Source organism: Athene noctua, chromosome 1, assembly GCF_965140245.1.
Source record: "Athene noctua chromosome 1, bAthNoc1.hap1.1, whole genome shotgun sequence".
Classification (NCBI taxonomy): Eukaryota; Metazoa; Chordata; class Aves; order Strigiformes; family Strigidae; genus Athene; species Athene noctua.
Window position 1 is genome coordinate 63,587,991 of NC_134037.1, and position 24,196 is coordinate 63,612,186.

At 37.5% G+C, this 24,196-nt stretch overlaps 1 protein-coding gene across 1 annotated transcript in view; it reads left to right on the forward strand.

Annotated features, from left to right (window-relative positions):
• The window catches only part of ENPP3 (ectonucleotide pyrophosphatase/phosphodiesterase 3), a 39,769-nt gene continuing 15,573 nt past the window's right edge, over window positions 1-24,196 (forward strand). The window contains exons 1-14 of the mRNA XM_074896338.1: window positions 1-138; window positions 3,563-3,641; window positions 6,710-6,832; window positions 7,846-7,971; window positions 9,277-9,337; window positions 11,642-11,739; window positions 14,359-14,438; window positions 15,012-15,131; window positions 16,612-16,721; window positions 18,130-18,195; window positions 19,068-19,140; window positions 19,938-20,046; window positions 20,204-20,332; window positions 21,672-21,703. Of these exons, the coding sequence (XP_074752439.1) occupies window positions 22-138; window positions 3,563-3,641; window positions 6,710-6,832; window positions 7,846-7,971; window positions 9,277-9,337; window positions 11,642-11,739; window positions 14,359-14,438; window positions 15,012-15,131; window positions 16,612-16,721; window positions 18,130-18,195; window positions 19,068-19,140; window positions 19,938-20,046; window positions 20,204-20,332; window positions 21,672-21,703 (1,323 nt within the window). The 5' untranslated portion in view covers window positions 1-21. The remainder of the gene's footprint in view (window positions 139-3,562; window positions 3,642-6,709; window positions 6,833-7,845; window positions 7,972-9,276; window positions 9,338-11,641; window positions 11,740-14,358; window positions 14,439-15,011; window positions 15,132-16,611; window positions 16,722-18,129; window positions 18,196-19,067; window positions 19,141-19,937; window positions 20,047-20,203; window positions 20,333-21,671; window positions 21,704-24,196) is intronic.

The window sequence follows — 24,196 nt, forward strand, 5'->3', positions numbered from 1 at the left end:
TGAGAGGCAGATCTCGGCAAAATGGAGCTTCAGGATGATATCACCAAGTATCAAAGCGAACATTTGGATGAGGTGTCTTTAAAACCAACGGAGTATGTGAAGAAAAAAACCCTCCTGAAATACAAAGCCATCTGTGCTGTAAGTAGGTGCTGTTCTTCAGAGCTGCTAGTTTAACAATTTTCAAATCTGCAGAATTTTTTGGAGTTTAATTGTATTAATATAATCAGTCAGGGTAGCTCGGTAATCAGTGCTTAAAGTTTTACTGAATGAATGCAGTAACTTCACCGACAGATTTCTAAAGTTCTTCCAGTACGTATGAAGCTAATTTGTTTTTTTCTGGCAGTACTACAGTAACCGGATAGTTCTTCTGCACAGCAAAGACATTGCTTCAATAATTTATTTTATACGTTTGTTTAAAGCAGATGTGTTTGTGGCCAAAGCAGCCACAGTTCCTTTTTGCTTACTTTTTTATCTTTGGGTTTGTCATTAACAAAGCAGAACATGTAGGCAAGGCGTTGGTGAAAAACACTCAGGAAGCAAGGCATGGGAAAAGACTAATGAACCGTTTCGTACAGTATTGTCAGTCCCACATCTCAAATATCGTGTCAACTCTCTTCCTCTTCCCCAGGGCTTTAAGAGTCATGCAGCTGCCTTGTAAATAATAATGTGTGAGGTTTTTGTTATGTTTTTTAAATCTTTTGTTGTAGCTGATGCACAGTTTTAAGCTTCTGTTTGTGACCGCAGAAGAAACAAACATTATATATTATAGTACGTATACATATGTATATGTATATGTCTTGCATCTGTAAATTGGAATTTGGAGAAAATGAGAGGCACTGATTTTAGAAAGACTCATAACTTAGTTCTGAAAACAGCCCTATGAAAAAGAGTCAAGTTATGATACTCTCAGATCTATGTCATCGGAATAATTTCACATAGTACAACTTCCTATGTTATGCTGTGTTGTGCAAGGATTGCATAAAATATGAGGGAAATACTGGAAATTGAGGAAAAAAAAAAAAGATAGCACATTCTTCTTTAAGTGTTCATTACAAATAAATTAATCATGAGAAACAATGGGGGGAAATGCCTATGAAGGAAAGTAAGATTTTACTTTCAAGAGATTCTTGGAAGAGTGAAGTGAGAAGTTTAAGTATCCTAAAACATATTAATTCTTTCAAAAGCATTTGAAAAGAATGCATTCTTTTAAAGGCCCGCCTATATGAAAAAAACCCAAAATCTAAATATTGGAGATATATACTGTTAATGTTCTACACCATTTATATATGTTTTGGATCAACTATGTGCATGAAGTACTTGGCAACTTCTTCCCAAAAGTTTAGGCAGAGAATTGTGTCTTTGCAAATAGTAGTCACACTGTCTAATAAGTCCTCCAGATAACAGAGCATATGCATTAGGAACAACTTTTTTATGAGTAAGTAGCTGTAGTCCTGAATTTAGACATAGAAGTTAGCCGTGGAAAGTCTAAGGATTTGAATAGGTGCTACCAATGTTATTTCACCTTAAGGTGAATGTCCCAAAATCAGGGGTCTTTGTGCAAATGCTATAATAAATGCAGCATCTCATATGTATACCTGCCATTAGTTTTTGGGTTTTACTTCAGCTGTCTCATTACTTGCAGCAGTGGGAATGTTTGCTGCTTTAATAGCTCAATAGTTCAATTTAGTACAATCAGTTTATTTCAACTAATAATGTAAGTTTTAATGAAAATGGAGGTTAAAACCATAGTGAACTTTAAGATGAAGAGCACATGCCCTGCTGATGGGGTTTATCTGTTCTCAGTGAAACAAGACCTGTTAGGTTACTCTGGCAGTGCTGTCCTCCCTGCCCAGAAAGAGCGACCTCTGCTCTAACCCAAATGCTCCCCCTGATTCTCAGTCCTTGCTGACTGGATGTAGGATTAAACTGCTGCCTTCGCACTTCGTGTCTCTTTTTGAGGGACTTCAGCATTTCTGCAACTTTGGGCACTCTTCCCAAACATGCTATCCCATCTGTCTGTCTTACCCAGTTCTTTCACCAATTCCATTTCCATTCCTACTTACGGGGCATTTCTTCTGTACAAAAACCAGGGAGTGAGCAACAGGAAGAAAGTAAAGGTGGGAGAGAGAGAGTGTGAAGGAAGTAACTTTGGTGTTGCTGGTGTTTGTTGTTGCTTGGGAAAAAATTAGTGACGTGAGGCTAGAGAGTGTGGGCAGTAAAGGAAATTTTTGAGCATGGTTGCAGGGAGCATAGCAACAGGAGGGGAAAGTGTGGGGTATGGAAGGAGCCCCTCTGGTTGTATCTGTCCAGAGGAAGAGATATGTGCCACGCCAGACCCACAGTTATGTCTCCTTGTTGTCCCTGTGAGAGGGCTAGTTGGGAGTGTGCTACACTCCTGACTTTCTGGCTTACGTGCCTGGATTTTCCTGGTCTATGGGAAGAAATAATGTGCTCTTAGACTGTCCCAGTGTGGAGCTGGTCCACAGCCAAATTGTAGCACAGCCCTCCCTGCTGCCACGCTTCTGCTCAGCACCTGCAAGGCAGGAAGGGCAGTAACAAAGAGCGTAGAGTGTTTTTGTGAGCAGGGATGGGCAAAAAGTAACAGGGCAGTGTATGTGCACTTGGTTACATCCTACCCACACATAAAGTTTTTCTCAGCTCCTTATAATTGCTGCAGTCTCAGTTAAGAGGCTCCTTTACAGTAATACCGAGTATGAGGGTAAGCTGCTCTTATTTCTACTTTGTTTTGAATCTCAGTATTTGCTAGTGCCTGGTGGTTCCTGGAAATGGCAGGACACAAAAGAAGGCTCTGAGGCAAAAATGGAAAGTAAACCCTGCTAGTTTATGGTTCTTTTCTGTTTATATGCATTTTCTTCCCCATCGTTGCCTTAGAGAAGAGGAAAGTACAGACACTATGAAATACTCTGAGAGGGCTGTCACTTTTCACTCTGCCTTTCAGCCAGCATACATCACCATTCATCTTGAGGATCTGTTAAGGTGATAGAGGACTCCTCAGCTCTTTCCCAGTCTCCCAAACATTGTGCTGCTTTCTGTGATGGGGCTTTCTTAGACTGTTTATCTCTTTCCAGTTTCCTCTAACGTCACTAATGGGGTGATGTATTATGAGAAACTGTCATGTGATGAAAATTTGACACTTAGAGCCTCAATCAATAAGCTGAGTCTCTTTAAGAAATAACTGTGAGCATTTCAGGAAAATACAGAAGCTAAATAAAAGCAATTTCCTTCTCTTTACACAGATTAAGAATTTGCAGAACAGGTAAATACTTTGATTACTTCCTGGTGTCTTCCCAGCAACAACTTCCCCGATTACAACATGTGACTGGCCATAGGTTAAAAGTGCGGTATTAAGGTGTTGGCTTGTAAGCAGTTCACAATGTCAGAAGCTCAGAATGTCTCCAATTTTTTGATGAACAAGTTCAAGAAATTATTAGTTCATAAGAAATCATACACTCATAGAAATAAAAATCACACAGTTAATTTCTAATAAACATAACAGTTTATCACAATTGTGAGCTTTAATTTTCCTGTGTCTGTGTGCCAGGTTCTGCTGAGTGCTTTGGTCGTTGTATCCCTGGGACTAGGTTTAGGACTAGGACTGAACCGTGGAGACCAGGAGCAAGGTATGTTTATGATACTCTCAGCATAATTACCACTGAAGGTAGAGCTGGAAAAGGCCTTCAGCAGAGGCTCATTTATACCATATTGTAAATGTTTGTGAAAACTTACCACCTGTGAAAATAAAGTTCTTGCATTTTTTCAAATTGGTTGTATAAAAACTGTACACTCACAATCTCTACTTGAAAAACCTATCCTAAACCACTGAGTACCTTGCTTCTCTTTCCAGAAGCGTTAAACCTAGTTCACAATGGGACATCTTATGGAAATTTAATCATAATAACACTTTTAGAAATTTGAGATACTAGTTATCTTATTACATATAATACTTTGCAATTATTTAAGCAATATGTTTTTTAGAAGAGGTATCAGTGGACCATCTTTGGGACTCATGCTTTGGGTACATTTGGCATAGTTCAGGTGTCCAATGTTAAAACCGATTATGAACTTTCCCTGAAGACTTTGGTTTCTGTAAAGCTATGGTAAAAAGGAGGTAATGCTTTGATTTGGTGGAATATTATTTTTTAGTTAGAAAAACAAACTTCGATGTCAGGGTAGCAATTGGGATGAGAATAAACAAACACACCACACGGGGAAGTAAATAAAACACTTCCTTTAGAATCAAAACAATAGTAATCTCATACTGGAGGAGTTCAAGAAAGCACAGGTTCTTTCTCATTCCTAATCAACACATATTGAACTTGTTTATCTACTTATTCATCAAGTCTTAGCTCCTTCTGAGATCTTTCAACACTGTGGGCCTGGCGAATAGGATGAGATGGAATGCTTTTTGATGACGTGTATGTTTTATTACAACTTTCTGTGTAAAATATGTAGATGCCCACAGCTTGAGTCTTCACTGACATTTACCCGAGGAACTTGGTCATAGTTGCAGTAAGTGGAACATGGCACCAAATCAGAATGTTAGCATTTTTGGTGCTTCTGTCTGCAGGTGTTACAGAACAACACTAAATAGGGACTGGCACACAGTTCCATTTGCTATGAGGGCAGTGGGAAAGACTGTTGCTGTTAAGGACCAAAACAAGTTACGGTCAACATAGGTGCAGGGGGCTTGCACACTCAGGAGAACAGTCCTGGAAACGAATCAGGAGGACCTGGCATTCCGTATGTTTAAAAATTAGCAGAGTTTGCATTTGGTGATAACACAATTGTTTCTGTTTACATACTCCAGGTAAATTTCCTCATAGCTCCTGTAATTGTACTGACTACTTCAAATAAAAGTTAATGAAATACTAAATTCTTGACCTCGCACAGTTATGTAAATACTGTAAAGAAATTAGAAGCACGGGTTACAATTTATGAGGTGTATTAACAGTTTCAGTACAGACAGAGGAAAAGGTTTATATTTTTATATTTATATTTTTTCTGACTTAGACCTGCCATTCTATATCATTTTACATCAGGTAGACCATTTGAACATCTCTGAGTTCTTCAAAAGCCAATGAATAGAGGAAAAATTAAATTAAATACTCTAAACTTCAGCCAAAAAAGCACAGAAAAACTGTTTGCACTTGTTTATGTATATGAAAAATTGTAGCTTTCTTGACAGAACAGACTCCAGTCATAAAACACTTAACACTCAATGATTTCTTTTGATCTTTACTTTTGAAGGATCCATTTATGTTCATTGCATATATAGTTTGTTATTCTAATTATTTGCAAAGCTTTCTTGCATTGAATAATAGTTGTTGATGGAAGCACTTAAAGTGCAAGGTACAGTATGAAAACTTTCTACATTTTAGTTCTAGATTGTTTCTAGAACACAGTGGATATTAAAGCCCAAATTTTGTAGGCAGTGCACCCTGCAAAATCATGAAACTTTTGGCAACTATAATAGAATTGCACCCGCAAATCTGAGTATTATACCTATCTCTGTCTAACAGTGTGTGTAGACAAGAAAGCTGGAAATGTAGGTGCTCAGAGTGATTCACACAGTATTTCTGCAGTACAGAGAATGCAGACACAGAGCTTGCCCTTGTGGAGGCTGGTGTGGAGCTGTGGGTGATGTCTGGAGATCTGGGGTTGTCCTCGGGGGTCCTCAGGACAGCCAGAGTTCGCCCTTCACCTTGTGTGAAGGTGTTAGAGCTGTGGTGAGGAAATACGTATCTCCATTTCTAACATGAGACCCCCTCATTTGGACCATGTTCTTTCTTTTGACCAAAACAACCAAACCTGCACATTTTTAAGGGACGTTGTAATGATTAAGTAGGAAAGGTATGGTCTGAGTTCTGAGTGCGCTGATTAGCTTTATGGGCCCTGCTCAGCCCCACAGGGCTGCCCCCACCCTGCCCATGGCCCAGGACCCCATTTCATCCCCACGGGGCCATCAGCCCCTGTCCCAGCAATGCCACATCAGGGCTGGTCTCGAGGTCCCCACAGCCCTGCCCTGCCTGGCCATAGGTCCTGCTGAGTCAGGACCACCCACAGACCAGCAGCCTGGCCTTGGCCTGTCCCTGTCCCCACAAGGTGTCCCGTTCCTGGAGTGGGGCTGCCCCATGACCCCCTGGCTGCCCCACTCCAGGCGGGGGCAGTGGGACGGGCCCTGGCTGCCAGGCCCTGCCCAGCCGCCCCTGGGGAGCCCCCGTGGCTCGGGGTGTCCAGCCCTGAGGGAGCTCCTGTCCCATGCAGGTCCCTGGCAGCTACACTTGGGAATGTCCAAAGTGGGAGTCACTCTTCATCTTGCATCCTAGACCTAGAAATGATCAGGGGAGATGCCAGTTTCCCCCTCCTCATGCAGGGAGGGTGGGACACCCATGCATTGCCTCCCATGCCACTGGTCCTGGGGAGACCTGCTGCAGAAACAGCCCTGCCACAGTCTCTGGGCAAGCATGGCCCAAACAGCCACCAGGACCTTCAACGTCCAGAGGACTTCCTACAGCTTTTGTTTCACCTTCCTCACCCATACGCTAGCAACCACATTGGAAAATGACTAGGGAAATGGATTTGGGTAATTATTCAGCGTATGTCTCCCTGAGGGCTGTGTCTGTGATTCATTTAACTGACCTGTCTGGGACAGGGTTATCCAAGTTTTCTTGCTGCCTTCTCCTTACAGTCAGCTGCAGACACAAGTGCAATGAGCTGCACAGGAAAGAGGTGCCTGGCTGCCAGTGCGATAGCAGCTGCAAGGAGCGCCAGGACTGCTGCTGGGACTATGAGGACACCTGCGTGGAGCCAAGTATGTTCTCTTACAGGCAGTGCTCCCTGGTTTTCATTTTATTGTGGGTTTCTTTTTCATGTGATAGTAATAGGAAAATGCTAAATTACTGTATTTACACAGATATATGGAAGTTACGTCCCACTTTCTCAGGGAGGGAAGGACGTAGCAGTCTCAAGTTGTCTACACTCAGATGGCTAGAGGGCCATAACTTGGTGACCTGGCAGTACACAAAGTCTTCCTGCGTCTTTCTCAAATCAGATCTCTGTATTTTTGTCCCTTGTGGATTACCAAAGCATTTGCAGTGCAGATTTCCTGGTCCAGATAAAGCTGTGGATTAGTGTGAGTAGAAATTGTAGGTTATCTTTGACAGGGGCCCTGAAACAATGCCACTGAGCTGGCATCTCTTCCACTTTTAAAAATGAACGGGTGTTTCCCAGTCAGGTGCACTCTCCAGCCTCATGCAGCACTCAGTGGGTCTGGGGTTGGAGGAGTGCACTCATCTTCCAGGGGACTGGCCTGGCTCTGCATCGAGGCCAGACTCCTCTTCAGTTACTCTCTCTGCTCTGCCAGCAGCTGCTTGGATGTTTTTTCATCCTTATCTCTTTTTCTGCCTGCTTCAGCCTTTACGTCTCTTTTTTTTCTGTCTGCAGGGAATCACATACAAGAGCAGGAAACAGATCAGTTTCCTTCTCTTTCTCTTCTGTAGTAGAAATATGGGTTTATTTTTTTTTAGATCTTCCTGGAGGAGGGGAAGGCATTGAACAGTGTGACTCTGAGGACACCCTTGTAAAATAAGCTATTCTGTGACTCTGTTAACATTCAATGGCCATAGAAATAGGCTTATGTGTTAAACAAAATCTTGAGTTTTCCTTTCAGACAAAAGTTCTAAAGCAACTCAGGCAGAACGTGTAAATTATAGTTTAACAAAACCTTTTTTTTTTTTTCTTTACCCATTTCGTGTATTTCCACACAAAGGAGTTTACGTAAGGTTCTGTGAACTGAATCACAATCTTTTGTCTTCCAATTTTCAGCTCGATCTTGGAGGTGCACTAATTTCCGTTGTGGTGAGACACGGATACCTGGAAGTTACTGTTCTTGTTCTGATGACTGCTTGCAGAAAAAAGACTGCTGTGTAAACTACAACAGTGTTTGCAAAGGTAAATCAAAAGTCAAAAAGATTTATATATAAATTGTCCTGTGAAATAAATAGATGGGCAAATATGGTAAATATAAAGGTAGATGCATTTGTTTCTCAAGATTAGAGTCTTGCAGTGACATTCTGGAAAATGAACGTGTTTTGAGGTGAAGCTTTTGGTATTTTTACTGGGAAAAAGATGGGTTCTGGAGAACAATGTGAATGTGTGTCATTCTTAAGAAAGAATGTTTTGATTATTGCAGCAGTATACCAAATGTGGGGGTTTGGACTTGGTGTGTTTTTGATTTTTTTTCCAAAAATAGATGGAGATATGTTTTATGCTTTAAACTTCATGAAATCCAAAGTACATATTGTAGTAATCATCCCTAATTTAAAATTTCCCATCCTTTTTATTAGAAATTAATTTTCAGCTTGGGTTTCTTATGCATAAAAATTATATCTGTTATTAGGATTCCTTTATATTGTGAGGTGGCAGAGATTTAAGGCAACTCCCTCAAAATTGTATTTGTCACTTAAATGCAAATTAAAGCTAAAAGCAGGAGTTTTACTGGCTGCTAAATTGATTGAGATGACGTAGTTAAGGTCACTGTACATCCCTGCCTTTGGCCGCTTGCTGGGATGGAAGCTCTCTGTGGTGAGCTGAAAACTTAAAAGAGCCACTGCTTTTTCTCTTTTCTTTATATTTTTTCCTTTTTGGATGTTTTCATTCTTTCTTCTCTTATTTATTCCAAAGAGATGGGCAAATATTATCATAAATAAGTATAGCTGTGAAGCAGGTGGAGAATATTCAAAGGAGAACAGAAAGAATTACTTGAAATTTGGAAAGCATGGTCAACAAGAAAAGATTAAAGGAGTTTGGCCTCTTTACCAAAAAAACCAACCAAACAAAAAGGCTAAAGGGAGCCCTGGCAATCATCTCTAAATGTGTAAGTGGTATCTGCAGACAAAGAAGTCAGTAATCTAGTGTGGACAGGACACAGTTAAATGTTTTCTATTTAAAACAAGATAAAACTTAGGATAATATTTCATAGTGATTTCCTCTCCATTTTATTTGTTTGCTTGTCTGTGTAGTATATGTGCTTTGTTTTTAATTTACAATTGTAGACATTAGCCCTTTCAGTGTTTGAGGGCCTATTAGGTTGCAAGAAATGATTTCTACAGGTATCTTTAGCCCTACATTTCTGTAATTCTGTATTAAAGCAGAAAAAGTACCAAGAAGAGCGCTAAAAAGATCAACCAGGAAAATTCTTTGCTGTTTGTGTGGGGTTTTTTAATACTGACTTAGCACTTTCTTCTGTCCTTATAGGTGAAATACCTTGGGTGGAAGAACCATGTATATCACTTGAAACTCCTCAGTGTCCAGCTGGGTAGGATAAAATAATTTTGTCTTCTTAGCAAACAAAATCATTGTGATGGTCAGAAATACTCCAGTGGCCTGAAGCAGGTCTTCATGAGGTTTTCATATTTACTGAGAATAAGGTTCCTGCCCTGAGGAATATTCTACAGAAGCAGTTTGTTGCTAGCATTGCTTTCTCAAAGCATTGTCATTTTGATGAACATTCATTCATCATTTACAGTTTAGAGCAGAGAACAGGAGTTCAAATCCATATTGCAAGTCAGTTTGCAAAGACCTGGAAAAATTGTTAGAGTTATCTCAAGGTTGATGTATCATGAATTGTTCATAGTCCATTTTATGTTACCATGTTGCATCTGTGATAATTCAGATAAATCACCTTATGCAAGCTGTAGTAACTATTAGAATCTGTGACTGCAATTCTTTATCTAAGTAGCAGGGGTTTTTTACTTGACTTATCTGTGCGAAGAAAGGTGTGTTAAAAAGGAAGCTGTGAAAGTGGCTTATATATATCTACAAACACTGAAACACAGAAATCCTGATGTCCACCTGTAGATATGTTGCTGCTTGTGCAGTATTGCAGAATCATAGGTAGAGGCTAGGCAGAAACACAGTTTAAAAGTTGTTCTCAAACAAAAACGCATTCTTTTCTGGTTCAGTTATGGTATTTATGATGTTATTATTCTATTTTACTGCCAATTTAGTTTAATTATAACAGTAATACCTTTAGTATTGTGGCTTTTTCATGGGTTCCTGGATGCACCTCTCAACATAGGTATAAAAGCATGCTTTTTAGGTTAACAACTTGCTGAGTTAACACTGTTTCATAGGCTAAAGCTTGGAAACTAGTGGAGGAGGGCTTCTTTAAGTACTGTAAACAGCGTTGCTATATAAAGCTACATATAATTTCAGATTCAAATCAGGAAGCTGTTCTATACAAACGGTTCTTATACAAACTGTTGATGCCAGTGTACTTCTGTGTTTTGGAAAGACTACTGTGAGTGAGAAACGAGCTGGGATAGTGATTACTACCTGATGTGAATATATAACTTTTTTTAAAAAAAATAATTATTACTCAAAATATTACTCAAAAAAATGGTTTGGAGTCAGTTCTCAGTGACTGCATTTTATCAATATTGTTTCACTTACGTAGTGAACCATTCCTATAAATTATAAATAGTTGAGGTTTTTTAGATACAACGTGTAGTGAAGCATACTCTAAACTACATTTTAAATTTAAGTGTATGTTTACAATTTTTATGTTTCTTTATATGTTTCTAAGGAGACAGTGGAATGTATAATGATGGTTAATAAGAAGACTGAGTCTGCAGAACTAGATGAGTTGATCCTACTGATTTGTCACTTGGAGCTATGAAAAAAATGTGCTATAGCACCAGCACTTTATAACTGCTAATTAATTTTTCCTCACAAGTCCTTTTAGATTGGTTAAGAGAAAGCATGTTTAGTAACTCAGAAGTTTATTTTCACAGCTAGCACCTCCTAGATAGAATTTTCATAGCAAGAATTTAAACACTGTTCTAGAGATCAGCTGCAGTTTGTGCCTGTTCTGTCACAGAACTCAGATCTGAGGCTTTTATCCTTGTTTCTTTACAAAAAGTCTTACCCTAAGCACATTAGCAGATGCTGCATTCCTTTTGTAGCATTGAGTTCAGTTGTCAGGGGCCTTGAGGTGAAGAAGTGTTCTCCAGCTCCATAAGAGCTGGGAAACTTGAAAGATTTAATTCACAAAGAACATGGACTGCTTAGTGATGTCTTCACAAAGGAAATGTGGTAAGGTAAGGGGGTTAGCACAAACCTGACATTGCAAAGACATTATGTTTCTCAGCACTGAGGCCAATTGACCCTAACTGCTTGCTGGATGACTGCTGTACTTTTACAGTCCTTGAGCAGCTGCCCTGAAAGATTTTTAAGATGCATTATGAGACGAGAGACAGAATTTAACCCGTTAATATGTACAGAGATACTTTGGCTGTCCTATACTCTGGGTTTGTATGTGGATGCTAGTCTGCAGCATTTGTATTTATTTGTATTTGTAATTAAAAGATTAACAAAACCCAATTTCTTTTTCTATGTTCTATTTGTACTGAATAGCTTGTATTTTATTCCTCCAGTGGTTTTTTTTCAGGATTGTGTATTTGCTCTCAGAATTAAACTATTATCTCACACTGTGGTATTAATTCTGTAAATGGAAATTCTGGATCCTGCTTTTAAAAGTAGAATTTATATTGTTAAAGATCTTAACAAGTCACCAACTCTTCAAACTCCTTTACGATGACAGACTCATATTTTCTTGTAGGTTTGATCTGCCACCACTTATCCTTTTCTCAATGGATGGGTTTAGAGCAGAATACTTGCAAACTTGGAGTTCTTTGCTGCCAAATATTGAAAAACTCAGTAAGTTACCAACAGTGCTTTGACTATTTCTTTAAAAGTCTAATGCAACCTCTCCAGTCCCTTTTGCTGCTGGCATGCATATGTGTTGTTCAGCAATAAGAAAATCACAAATCAGGTCTCCCTCATCAGTTGTATATTTTCTACATTAATTCTTGTATTTGAGTGCACAGCAAACATGACTTCTTTTAACAAGGCCTCTAATAATGGTCAACAGTTTTTATTAAATAAATTGTTTCAAATATACATTCAAATACAATTTAAGACTGAAAAAAAATTTCAGAGAAGGATTTCCTGTATTCTCTATATTCCATTGGAAAATTCTAGTTGATAAGGAGATCATCATTAAAGTATAATACAAAGAGAAAATGCATTGCGTTATTAGGAAATTTTCCTCAAAGATGCACTTTTCCAAGTCAGATATTTTAAGATACTAAAGAGAAGCTGCATATTTAAAAGTATGTCAGTGAATATTATTATATTAGACTTAAATGCAATGTAATGTACATATTGGTATAATTTAATATATTGATATGGTTCCAGTAAGGTTCAAGTAACAGTTTCCCAAAATTTCTGAATGTTGGGAGAAAGAGTAAGTCAAAGATTTTTAGCTTGTGCTGTAAAGGGCTCTAAAAAGTGGGACCCGTTAGCACACACTTCATTAAAATTTCCTTGGTATTTTAGAGCTCGACTCTCAAAATATGTTGTGCCTGGACAAAATGTCTGCATATTTATTAATTTGTTCTCAGCAGTAATAGTCTAACAGTGTCCGTATCTGTATCTGTTATGAATATATCATATTCTGTTTCTATTGTGCTTATTTGAAAACTTCATAGGAATGTTGCAAAATACTACATTTTACTGAGTAGTTAACAATCTTGTTTGTGGATAATGAGGGTATCCTGAAGCCTGAACTTGAAGCAGTATGCAAACCTGACATCCTGTGCAAATATTTTATTCTCTGACATCAGTCTGACATTGAAAGGAACTTGGGTCAGTAAAGAAATCATGCATGCAGAAGTCAGTGTTCAGTACCAGTCTTTTGAAATAGGTGAAACTGAAATGCCAAATTGGCAAAAGGCATGAAAAACATGCTACGTATATGTTTACATGAACTTTTAAACAAGAGCAGACCTAATTCAGCATTACTCATATTTGTGGTCAAGTTTAGCAACGGCTTATGCACATTCATGCTTACACTTCTGAGAAACCTATAATGGAAAGGAAAGGGAAATTCCTTTCTTTGAAAAAGAAAAAATGTAATGCTGATTTGTAGTATAAAATATTTCCTCTCTACCAACTCCATTAACCTAGGATTTTCAGTAGAGCTAGTCAAGCTAGTTGTTATAGAATATGTACACTATGAATGTAGCTTCTTTACTGTTCAGGAGAAATCCATTAAAAATTATGCTGATTTTCCCATCTATTTGCCAATTATTCATCACTTCTTTAAACACTCTTTAAGCCTTTTTTTTCTGTACCACACTGGAACAGTTTTGTAGAATAATTTCAGGCTTTCATTTTTTAGTTGATGTTCTTTAGTTAAAATCTGTTTCTGTTCTTTGACTGAAACAAAGTCATCAACTGTACTTTGATGTACAAACTGTACATCAAAGAATAAAGTTGAGTGTGAATCAAATAATCTGAATACAGCTTAATACAGAACTTTTTCTCCACATGAGTTAGATTACAAAATGGCATTAAGGCATCTTCAGTCTTCCCACTAAGTTGGATACTAGAGTGTATTTAGCTATTATAGATGTTCAGGAGTGTTAAGTGCCTTAGTTTGCTGAAAAGCTATGCAATGTTTGGAGAGAAAGGTAGGGGTGGGATTTACTCCAGAGCAAGACACCTACATTTAGATATGTTCTTGGAGGTGTCTGCATGTGAGATCTACATGCTTACCATAGTGTTTTTATGGTTAGTACAGTCTATACAGTGTGATGCAAGAGCCTAGAGAGCAAGTCAGCTCAACCAACAGACAGAGGGTGCCACTAGACAAATTGTTGCCTTAGCCTATGTTTCTAGTATACTTTAGAGTGCTGTGTCATATCCTAGGTAGACTTCAGCAGCTGTGTCAGAAGGACACAAATCTGTCTCCCCATGATCTTGTGTCAAAACTGCCAACTTTCATGCAGATGTCATGGATATCTGAGGGTATCTCAAATGGCACCAGACTCCAGTGCTTAAGCAACTGAGTCCTTCCCATGCATCTGGTCATCACACAGCTCTGCAGAATATCTTGCCTAGGCTGACTTAAAACTTCAGTCTCATTGTGTAAACATATACATCTAGTGCCATTTTGGATTTCAGAAGTATCTGAGACACTCATTTGGGTTGGCAGACAGGATGTAGCAGCAGCATCTGAAGGCCAGGCATTAAAGATGTCTCAGATGGCTGTAGGCAGCTGAATTGGGTGTCCAGCGTCCATTAGTCAATGGGACACTAGGCCTAGCTCACAAGGAGACACAGAATGTATGTATCTTAATTTGGAGTCACATTTCCCCTCTAATACCACAGCAACTGACTGTGGTGATTTTTTTGGTTTGTTTTTAAGAATGTTATTTCTCAATTAAAAAAAATATATAAGCAAATTTATATTAATTCCATAATCTGTTGCAGAAACATGTGGCACACATTCAAAATACATGAGAGCTGTTTACCCCACAAAAACCTTTCCAAACCACTATACTATTGTCACAGTAAGTGAGAATTTGCTATTTTTCATTTTCATTATCTGGGTGACATAGAAATTATTTTGTGGTGCCAGTCTTTTTGTGGGACGTGGGAACTCAGACTATAGGAGTTAAAGAGAGAGAGAGATGCTGAGACAGTACATGCTGGCATGATCTATGTGGCTATATATGTATACTATCTGATTCTGACCTGTGAACCGGTTATTCCTGATCTTTGTCAGCCTAATTGGGTATGGGTGGGTATGGGTGAGGACACAGCCTTCGATAAGAGTGTGTGTTAGGACTGGATTTGGCAGCTGATATACAGCCACACAGACATTTATGGTATTTCATCTATAGCACATCAGGTTTTAACTGGTCTGGGGGGAAAATAGGGAAATTCAAGGGAACTTGACAGGCACACTGAATTCATTGGCAGGAACCTGATGATCTGTGTGAGTTAAGAAAGGAGGTTCTGTTCCTGTGATAAAACAGCCCTAAAAATAATTGCAACACTGTAACAGTGTGTATTGCAACATAGTTTAGGATTCATTTGATTTAAAGATTCAATGAGTTTTTTTGTTTCTTTTCATTTTACAGGGATTGTATCCAGAATCTCATGGTATTATTGATAACAGCATGTATGATGTAAACTTGAATGCGCATTTCTCACTTTCAGGAACGGAAAAATTCAAACCTTCATGGTGGAAGGGGCAGCCAGTAGGTTTATTTCTCATCATGGTATTGTTTTACATCTAGAGTGTCTTGAGTGCCAAATTATTAAAAAAAAAACCAAACACCCCCCCCCCCCCAAAAAAAAAAAAAACAGAAAGAGAATAAAATGCAAAGATGTGTGATATATTTGCAGTACATGCTAAATATCCTGTAGGCTTCGTATTATAGACTGCCTACAAAACAGTTTGCTTTTTATGGAAGTAGAAGAACTCATAAAATGTTAAGTCTAGGACTTAAGAATTTAGCTTAAATGTGGCAGTTATGTAAAAAGACTTAAATATTTTGGCTAGTATTGGAATGGATCTCTTGCCCCAGGAAGCCACACTAAATTTTTGATGTGGTTTTGATATGATTGATATGGTTTTATTGTGGGGTATTTTTCTGTTTGGCTTTTGACAACTAGCTACAAAATGAAATCTGAAAATCTACTTCCAAATTACATCCGTTTACAAATACACTTACAATGTCCAGGCATATAAAAGCAAGGAAGAGAATAGCAAAGAACTTGATTTCCAGCAAAACTGATGCTTATATATAAAGTATGACAGATTTAATAAAAAACTCTCATTGTACCTATGGTTATGATTAATAGTATTCATTTACTAGAAATATCAAGCTGTAATAATGGTAAAAAATATACATGCAGTATATAGTATATCTACTTAATATACGTTTATATATTTATTTATGTGTGTGTGTGTATATGTATATGTCTGTGTAGTCATGTTTTCAGTATACTCAAGTACTCAGGGTTTGGTGCTATTGTTTCATGAAGGATTTCATTAGGTTTGTAACAGAACCACCACTGCGCTTTTTAAGATGAATAGAAATATGCCCCCTTATAATAAAGTCATATACATATTTTAGAATAGAACAGACTATTTCAGTTGAGAGGGATCTACAAGGATCATCTAGTTCAACTGCCTGACCAATTCAGGACTGACCAAAAGTTAAAGCATGTTATTAAGGACATTGTTCAAATGCCTCTTAAACACTGACAGCCTTGGGGCATTGACCATCTCTCTAGGAAGCCTGTTCTAGAGTTTGAGCGCCCTCTCTTTGAAGAAATGTTTCCCAATATCCAGTTGGAACCTCCCCTGACACAGCTTTGAACAATTCTTCCATCTTCATGGTCCATTCGTCTGGCATTTGCCACAGGAATAGAAGATCTGTACCTCTTGCCAATTATGGAAATACCTATATTATTTCTTTCTATGCTGAGAATACCTAATAAAAATGGCAACCCCTGGCTTCCATGCTAATTTTTCTTCAGAATGTGTATGTAGAAAACAAACTTCAGATCAGGTATGGTCATTAGGCAACTGTATGATCTGTGAAAGAAAGAGGAGAAATGCATTCTTACAGTCCATATTTCCAATCCAGTTATGTATTTTTCCTTTGGTGATCTGAGGTCCTCCAGCTGTATGAATGCCATAAAATCAATTTTTTTTATGTTTACCCATAGGTCTGGCTGACAGCAATGTATCAAAATCTGAAAGCAGGCACCTTCTTTTGGCCAGGCTCTGATGTTCCAATTAATGGAACATATCCCACGTTGTACCATGTATTCAACAGGTAAGTTTTTATAGGGCTTGTAGTAAATTCCTGTAAATTACTGCAAAAAATCAAACTGCCATATGACAGTTGAAGGAAATTAAATGTAAGATCTTTAAACAACAGTCTAAGAGATAAGTGCCATGTCACATCATTCTGGTTTTGCCATGGAACTACCAATAATAGTTGAAATTTTCAAAACCGTTTAGGGGATTCACAATGAGAAAGTCTGAGGTACTGTATATTCTGCTCTCCTAGACAGTTTTGAAAGCTTCAGCCAGCTGAAAACCACTGATCTCCCACTTAGAAGGCATCCTATAACTGATTAGTAGCCACTGCTAAGCTATACCAATGATTACTGTATTTCCACACATAAAATCTACACATACTATATAGCCTTTTAAAAATACTTGTACTTGAAAATAAGCCTTCAGATAACCTATACCCTAACATAATGAACACAAATTTGGAAGCCATGGCAAGAGACTCTAGGAGGCAGAAACTAATCGAAGAGAGGATACTGGAGAGGGAAGCTACTGAAGGAAGAGGGGCTCTAGATCAATTCTCTCTTGCTTGTGTGTGTGATAATGTGCACACTGCTACTGAATCATAGTTCTGTATGTTTTGTTTAGTTAATTTACAGGTTACGCATGTGAAAACATAGCAATTAACTTCACAGTATTTTTTTTTCCTTATGGAAGGCATTGATACCTGTAATTTTTTCTAAATTTTCGTGATGATTTTAGTAAATCTCCCAAAGATTTACAAAGGTAATCTAAAGTAAATAATTAACTGTCAGTCTCTATAGATATAAAGGTTTTTGCAGTGATGTCTAGTATTGGGACGCAGAAAACACCCAAGTACCGTAGGTAACTAAAATAAAGCTTGTGCATGACTTCAGGGGAAAGCAAAGCTATTAATAGATTAATTCCTTCCTATGAGATAAAGCGTGACCTCACAAAGATTTTGCTAGGGACATTACTTGGGTTTAAAATATGGAATTCCAAGGTTTATACATGCTAGAAAGAATAAAAATTATTCTGACTTGTACTTCAGGTTTATGTCCTAAACTTGAAATCTATTTTTTGCATGTAGTTATATGAATACTACCACCAACATCACATGCATGTATTTATTTATAAATATACAAGTACTCCCACCAACATCACGTTAGTGTTTGCAAAATGAGAATCAGTTTAATTTACCATTAGAAGTGAGTTACAATCAATCAAAAAGGAGAATAATAAGCCTGATTACTGGTAGCTTGTTAAGATGCACCATTCTCGAAATCCAAATCTGTGACTTTACTATATGACTAGAGGGTGGACATTTTCTCTGTATCTTGAAATTAGAAGGACTTATCAGAAAAGCCTTGCCTTGTTTACATATCTTTTGTTTATTTGTGGTTTGTTTTTTTTTTTTTTTTTAGTTCAGTTTCATATGAACAGAGAATTTCAGGAATATTGAAGTGGCTTGATTATACCAAATCTGAGAGGTAACAGTAATATCAAGCTGGTTTTGTGAGAGTATAGCTTAGAAAGATTTTAATGCTTAACAATTGACATTTCTATTGGTATTTATGAAACATGGAATCTTCTTCACCATATCAAATGATAATTTGCTGAATTTAATTCTGTTCTGTAAGTATAGCTAATCATTTTCAGGATAAGACTGTAGACACAAAAGATGAAAAACTGAACATATAGCTGAATGGGATGTACTGTTGATAAGTTTTCTTTTATTGTGTATTTTTTCTTGGTGCATGGCCTAGAGGAAACATGGAACATTCAGTTTCTAGTCTAAGTGTATGGATGAAAGATTTTATATGAAAAATGTTACACAAGAAAGGTTAAATACCTGAAAATAGTTGCAAGCAGTAATTCAGAATGAAGAGGTCAGTACTGATTGTGGTGCTCAACTTTGTGACATGTAAACAGGTGAAAACTTTTATACAATAATTTTTTAACAAATTCCTAATATATTTGCAGTTAGGAGATGCTCTCTAGAGCCTCACTGCTTAATCAGGAAGAGATCTTTTAGGTGGTAGTTCTACTTATATCTCAAAAACTAACAGCTTGCTCTGCTGTCTGAGATCTTGAAGTTTTTCAGAGTGATTTCTGGATATCGATTAAAGACACTGGATACTGTTTCTGAAATTGTAACTTCAAATAGTCCATGTTAATTAATTACAAAACTAAAAGGAAGTTGAATGGTTACATTTGTTGTATTTTTGTTAAGGTTTAAAGAAGTTTTTTATAATTCTGTTTTAAGTTTAATTCAATTTTTTTTTTTTAAATGAAAATGTTCTTTTGAAATGCTGTCTCCAAATTCTCATAATATTCCATTCATATTTATTTCCTACTCAAGGCCTGATTTCTACACTTTATATATTGAAGAACCAGATTCTTCTGGACATTCATTTGGACCAGTTAGTGGTGGTGTAAGTAGTTTTCATGTTTTTCTCAGACTAAATTGCACTAAAATGGTGCTGTCCTTTGAACTTAACCAACTTTAGCATTGTCCATGCATGCAAGACATTTAAGAGAGTGCAGCAGAGTTAGTGGAACAAAGAGTGCAAGCGCTCATGTGTGGAGTCCTCAGACTCAGTCAGTTATTGTCCTTATTGTGGAGGAAGACTGTAAGTCACCTGTCCCACCTAGGGAAGAACCATCCTTTGCGAAAGGCTGCAGGGTGGGTTGTGCTGCATTTCTCCTGTATTACTTCTGTGGTGGTCAGTGGTTTCCTGCAGGAAGTTTAAAGGGACTGTATATACGAGAGCAGGGCACCGTGCCTTCTTGGATGCTACACTGGTCTTACAGGTAATACATGTGTGTAAATATTTTTGAAACGTTGCTTGTTGTTGATACAATGACATTTTCATACTACAATGAAAAATGTATTTTATGTTATAAATGTGGCATTTTGTATGAATTTTGGAGTAAGGAACAAATTTGATATGAATGTGTTATTTTTTTCTTTCAATAAACATTTAAAAGCTCAATTTTTCTAAGGCAGTAGAAAAAAGTTAATTGTGAGTCTTTTTTTAAGTTGCATATTCTGTGGTAAAGTAGAGGAATTCTGCACATATATAGTCTAGTGGTGATGGAAAAAGAAAAGAAGAAGCAATATTGAGAACCTGAGAGAAAAACTCACCTTTTTTGAGACTTTGATGATTACATTTAAGAGAGAACTTGAAATCAGAAAGAAAAATTCTAATTAAACTGATTTATCTCACAGGTAATCAAAGCCTTACAGGTAGCGGATCAAGCACTGGGGATGCTAATGGATGGACTTAAACAAAGAAACCTGCACAAATGTGTAAACCTCATTGTTTTAGCTGATCATGGTAATATATATAGTTATTTTTTCAATCTAAATTTTACTCAGTCCTTGTTTTCTTCCTCTTTGTATATGTGTGCTTACTATTTTAAACTGTTTTGTAATTCACTTTATCTTCCTTGCCATATATTTATAAAAAACCTTCTCTCTATATTGTCCTTTAGGAATGGAGATGACCTACTGCAGACAGTTAGAATATATGACTAATTACTTCAATCAGATTGATTTCTACATATATGCTGGGCCTGCAGCTCGCATTCGAGCGAGAAATGTTCCAAATGACTATTTTGCTTGTAAGTGTGACCATAAACAAATAAATAAATAAGGAAAATGAATAATCAGTAGTAATCAGCAGAGTGAACAGCTTTCTGTTTCACTTAACCTGTCTTAAACATCCATGGAAGTTGTTCGGGCTTTCTTTACAAGAACACCCTTACATGAAATTGAAGGTTAGAACAGCTTGTTGCAGACTCTGATTTGCATTTTCTTGGCATATGGAAAGATGAAGACAGTTTTATTGTTCTGAGCTGGAACTTCAGGTCTTTCATAAGTGGATTGCTCTTCACAGATTTCTTGTGCAACATTGACAGAGGCAGCCTTTTTGAAGCAGTGACTCTTTCTAACTGTGTACAAAGTTACGGAATCTGAATTCCACACAGTGGGAACTAAGCCTTATTTGAACCCTTTAGCTACTATCACAGAAGAACACAAAATTGAAACCATGTGAGCTGGCTCCAACTCAGGATACCATGCTACCAGACTGAAAAAAAAAATATCCCAAAATTTTCTGTATCAGGGAAAAGAATGGAGAGAGGTAAAACCATGGAAGTGCTCTATTTAGTGAGTTTATATAATTCATAAAACATTCTAAAAGGCATAATTCTTGCAAATTTCAAATAAAAACTGGGATTCCATTGTACTTCTTATTTATCTTTTCTAATTGTATTTATATTTATAGGCATAATATTTATACAACATAAAGCAGATTTTGCTTGGTTTAAGTAGAAGATAGTCTAACTCAGGAGCAAAGTAATAAGCAGAGGAGAGATAATAATGCTTTGTATATGTCTTAATCTCAGTATAATTGTTGACTCATTTTCTCTAATGGTCTTTCTTTTTCTGAAGGAATTTTCCTTCTGTAAGGTGCTCCGATTTGTTTTTTAGAAAGCTAATGTCAAAAGGTTAAAGTCACTGTTTGAAAATGTGGAAGATCTAAATGTATTTAGCCAGACTGGATTTTTTTTGGTGACTGCTGCTGGAAGTGGAATACAAGTGCTCCAGGTCCAGTTCAATATAAAAAAGGTTATACTTCAAACAGAGGTTAGGTGGGAGAACAAAATATGGTTGTGATGATGTGTCAGCTTTAGGTGTAAGCAGTCATCACCATGGCATTTTTCTACAATCTGTCTTGATGTACACAAAGTGCTAGGTACTTCCACAAGCTAACACACTTACAGACAGTCACCCTTGGAAACATAACATTCCTACCCGTGGGAGGTTATGGTTACCATAACCTTCATGGGCTAGTAAAGAAATTCAATTTTACGTACAAAAAACATGTTGAAATTTTTCTGAAGGATTTAGACCTTCAGTGGTTTGAATGTTTGTTAATTCATCTTTTCTTTTTAACAGTTGACTCAGAAGGAATTGTTAAAAACCTCACAGTGAGTAAACATTTTCATAATTTTTCCTCATAGTTCCTCTTAATAACTATCTGATTAAAAAGCACAGTTTGCGAAAAACTGAGACTATAGTGCCAGTTTAAATAGTGTACTGACTCCAGTGTACCATAGGAGGCAGTCCTGGAAGTTGTTCAAAGATGGTGCACAAAGGTTTGCTATGGGCAATCTCTGTTCAAAACAGGAGTTTTCAGTACTTCACTTTGCAAGTGAAGAAGTGGCTGACTTCACATGGATAAAGTAGTGTATATCTTTATTACAGAACAGAATGCAACACAGAGATGCTTTAGATAATAGTCACGTGTTAGCTCTGGACTAAAAGTGCTGATCCCAGGCTAGGTTAAAGCAACTTTTCCACACAACAGAAAATGACATTGCAGAGCACATTGCCACAGGGTGTTGTAAAGGCTGGAAATAAAAATAGGAAGGGGGGATTTTAGACGAATGAATGGAGGAAAGGCCTGTAAGGGCTATTAAACATGATCCACAAGCAACCTTTGACTTAAGAAAGCCCTGAAGCCTAGAGGAAACTGAGCAGGTACAAGAAAGAATGTACATTCAATACTTGACTTGTTCTTATACACTTTCTCTAAGTATCTGATTCTGGAAATTCTGGAGATTTGATTGGAAACGGCAAGGCAAGATGGACCTTTGGCATGAGGCAGTATGGCTCTTTTAGGATCTTTGATAACATATAACTTAAGTACTTGCAGTTCATTTAGGTATGCTGAACTACCACTGGGCCCCATACTGATAATAGTTCATCTTAGGTCTCTGCCATACTGTGTGGAAGTAGCACTTCAGGGCAGGTCCAAGCTTGACTGTGTCTCCCATGTAGGCTATTGCTCCTTGTGGGTATGCTCTGTGACACCTGAGCTCTGAAGGGTGCAAACAAGGGAGTGCAGAACAGTGCAAAAGCAAAGGAAGACCAAGCGTATTTCTTTCACTGAAAGGTGCTAAGATGTGACAGTGCGTTTTTCCTTATATGTTTTTAGATGGATAATTAGACTTTTTTTTTCTTTTTTTTTTTTTTTATGTTCATGATGTACATCAAAACAAACTAAAATGCTTGTAGGAAAGTTCTTTTTTTTTTTTTTAATTTCTTGGCATTTATAATTTACAGTAAGATAAACATTTAAATTTCTTACTCTCTATGTATATATTGTCATAATTTTCCCTTCTTTCTTTCACTGCCAGTTTCTTTTCTATTCTGTGACTATTCTTAGTCCAAGCAGTAGACAGATATTCTGATACTTTTACAATAAATGCTCTCGGCTTGGAAAAATTCTGGCATATCTACTGGGTATATTTCTGATAAATCACCACTAGAGGTCTTCCTTTAACCTGTTGAACAACTCAGATTGCAGTATTGCATGCAGCTTTTGCCTGCTGCTGAAGTCCAAAGGTCGGTGAACTTTCCCTTTAATTTTTCTTTTTTTTTTTAATTCTTAATACCTAAGAACACATCTTTATTCCCCGACGTTCAAAGCAGTTGCAGAAATAGGTTATCAATGGTTGGGAATAGTAGAAGGAGCTTTTTCAGTGCTATATCACCTACCCCGTTGTGTGATGTGAAGCCTGTCATATCAAAGAGCGTTAACGTGAGGGAAATAGCACAATTTGCATGTTCTCAACCCCAGATGAAACTGAAACTGCTAATAGTTACAGAGATGTGACATCTCTGCTTTACAGGAATAGCCTGGTATCAGGACACTTCCTTTTTCCTTTTCTATTCATAAATAGTGTATCTTGTCCCTATAGTGTATTTTGTCCCTTTTGGGTTCTTAGAATGAGGGGTTTGGGCAGAGAAGGGAGTTGTGTGTTGTATATTAGTTGCTAATCAATAGACATAAAGTCATATTATATGTCAATATTCTCTATTTTTCCCTTTAATTAGAGTATCCATTGTAGAATGACCCCCTCTCCTGGGCTAATGGAACCATTGAATCCTTATTTTTCATATTCCTGGATTCCACTATGCTGCTTTGGTGACTGTCCAGGCACACTTACTCTCATTTCACATGTTAATGTAATTTTGTGCAGAGTATACAATTCTAGTTCTTAGAGGTCTGAAGATGTCAGATCTGACTCCAAGCATGCTATAGTTTGTACTGCCTGTGTGGTAAAACAGGTCCACTTCTCTGGCTTACCCAGCTTCCTCAGCATTTTACAGGTTCTGTGTTGTCCCAGGATTTCTGATCAGGAGCAACACTTCTGAAACCTTGCCTGTCATGATGCTTGCAGCCAGCTGGAATGGCTCCTGATGGCCATATGTAGTTAAATCTTTGCAGTATGTCATATGGTTGTCATTAGGCTCTCAATGCCAAACTCATTCATGGCATGCCTGCAACCGCAACCGTTATATTAACACAATAAATGTGTATGTAAAAGTCAAGGCCTTTATCTAACAGCTGAGCGCTGATCATTTACATGGTATGAGAGACATGTTCAGTCTTGCAGCTAAAATCCTAGACTAAG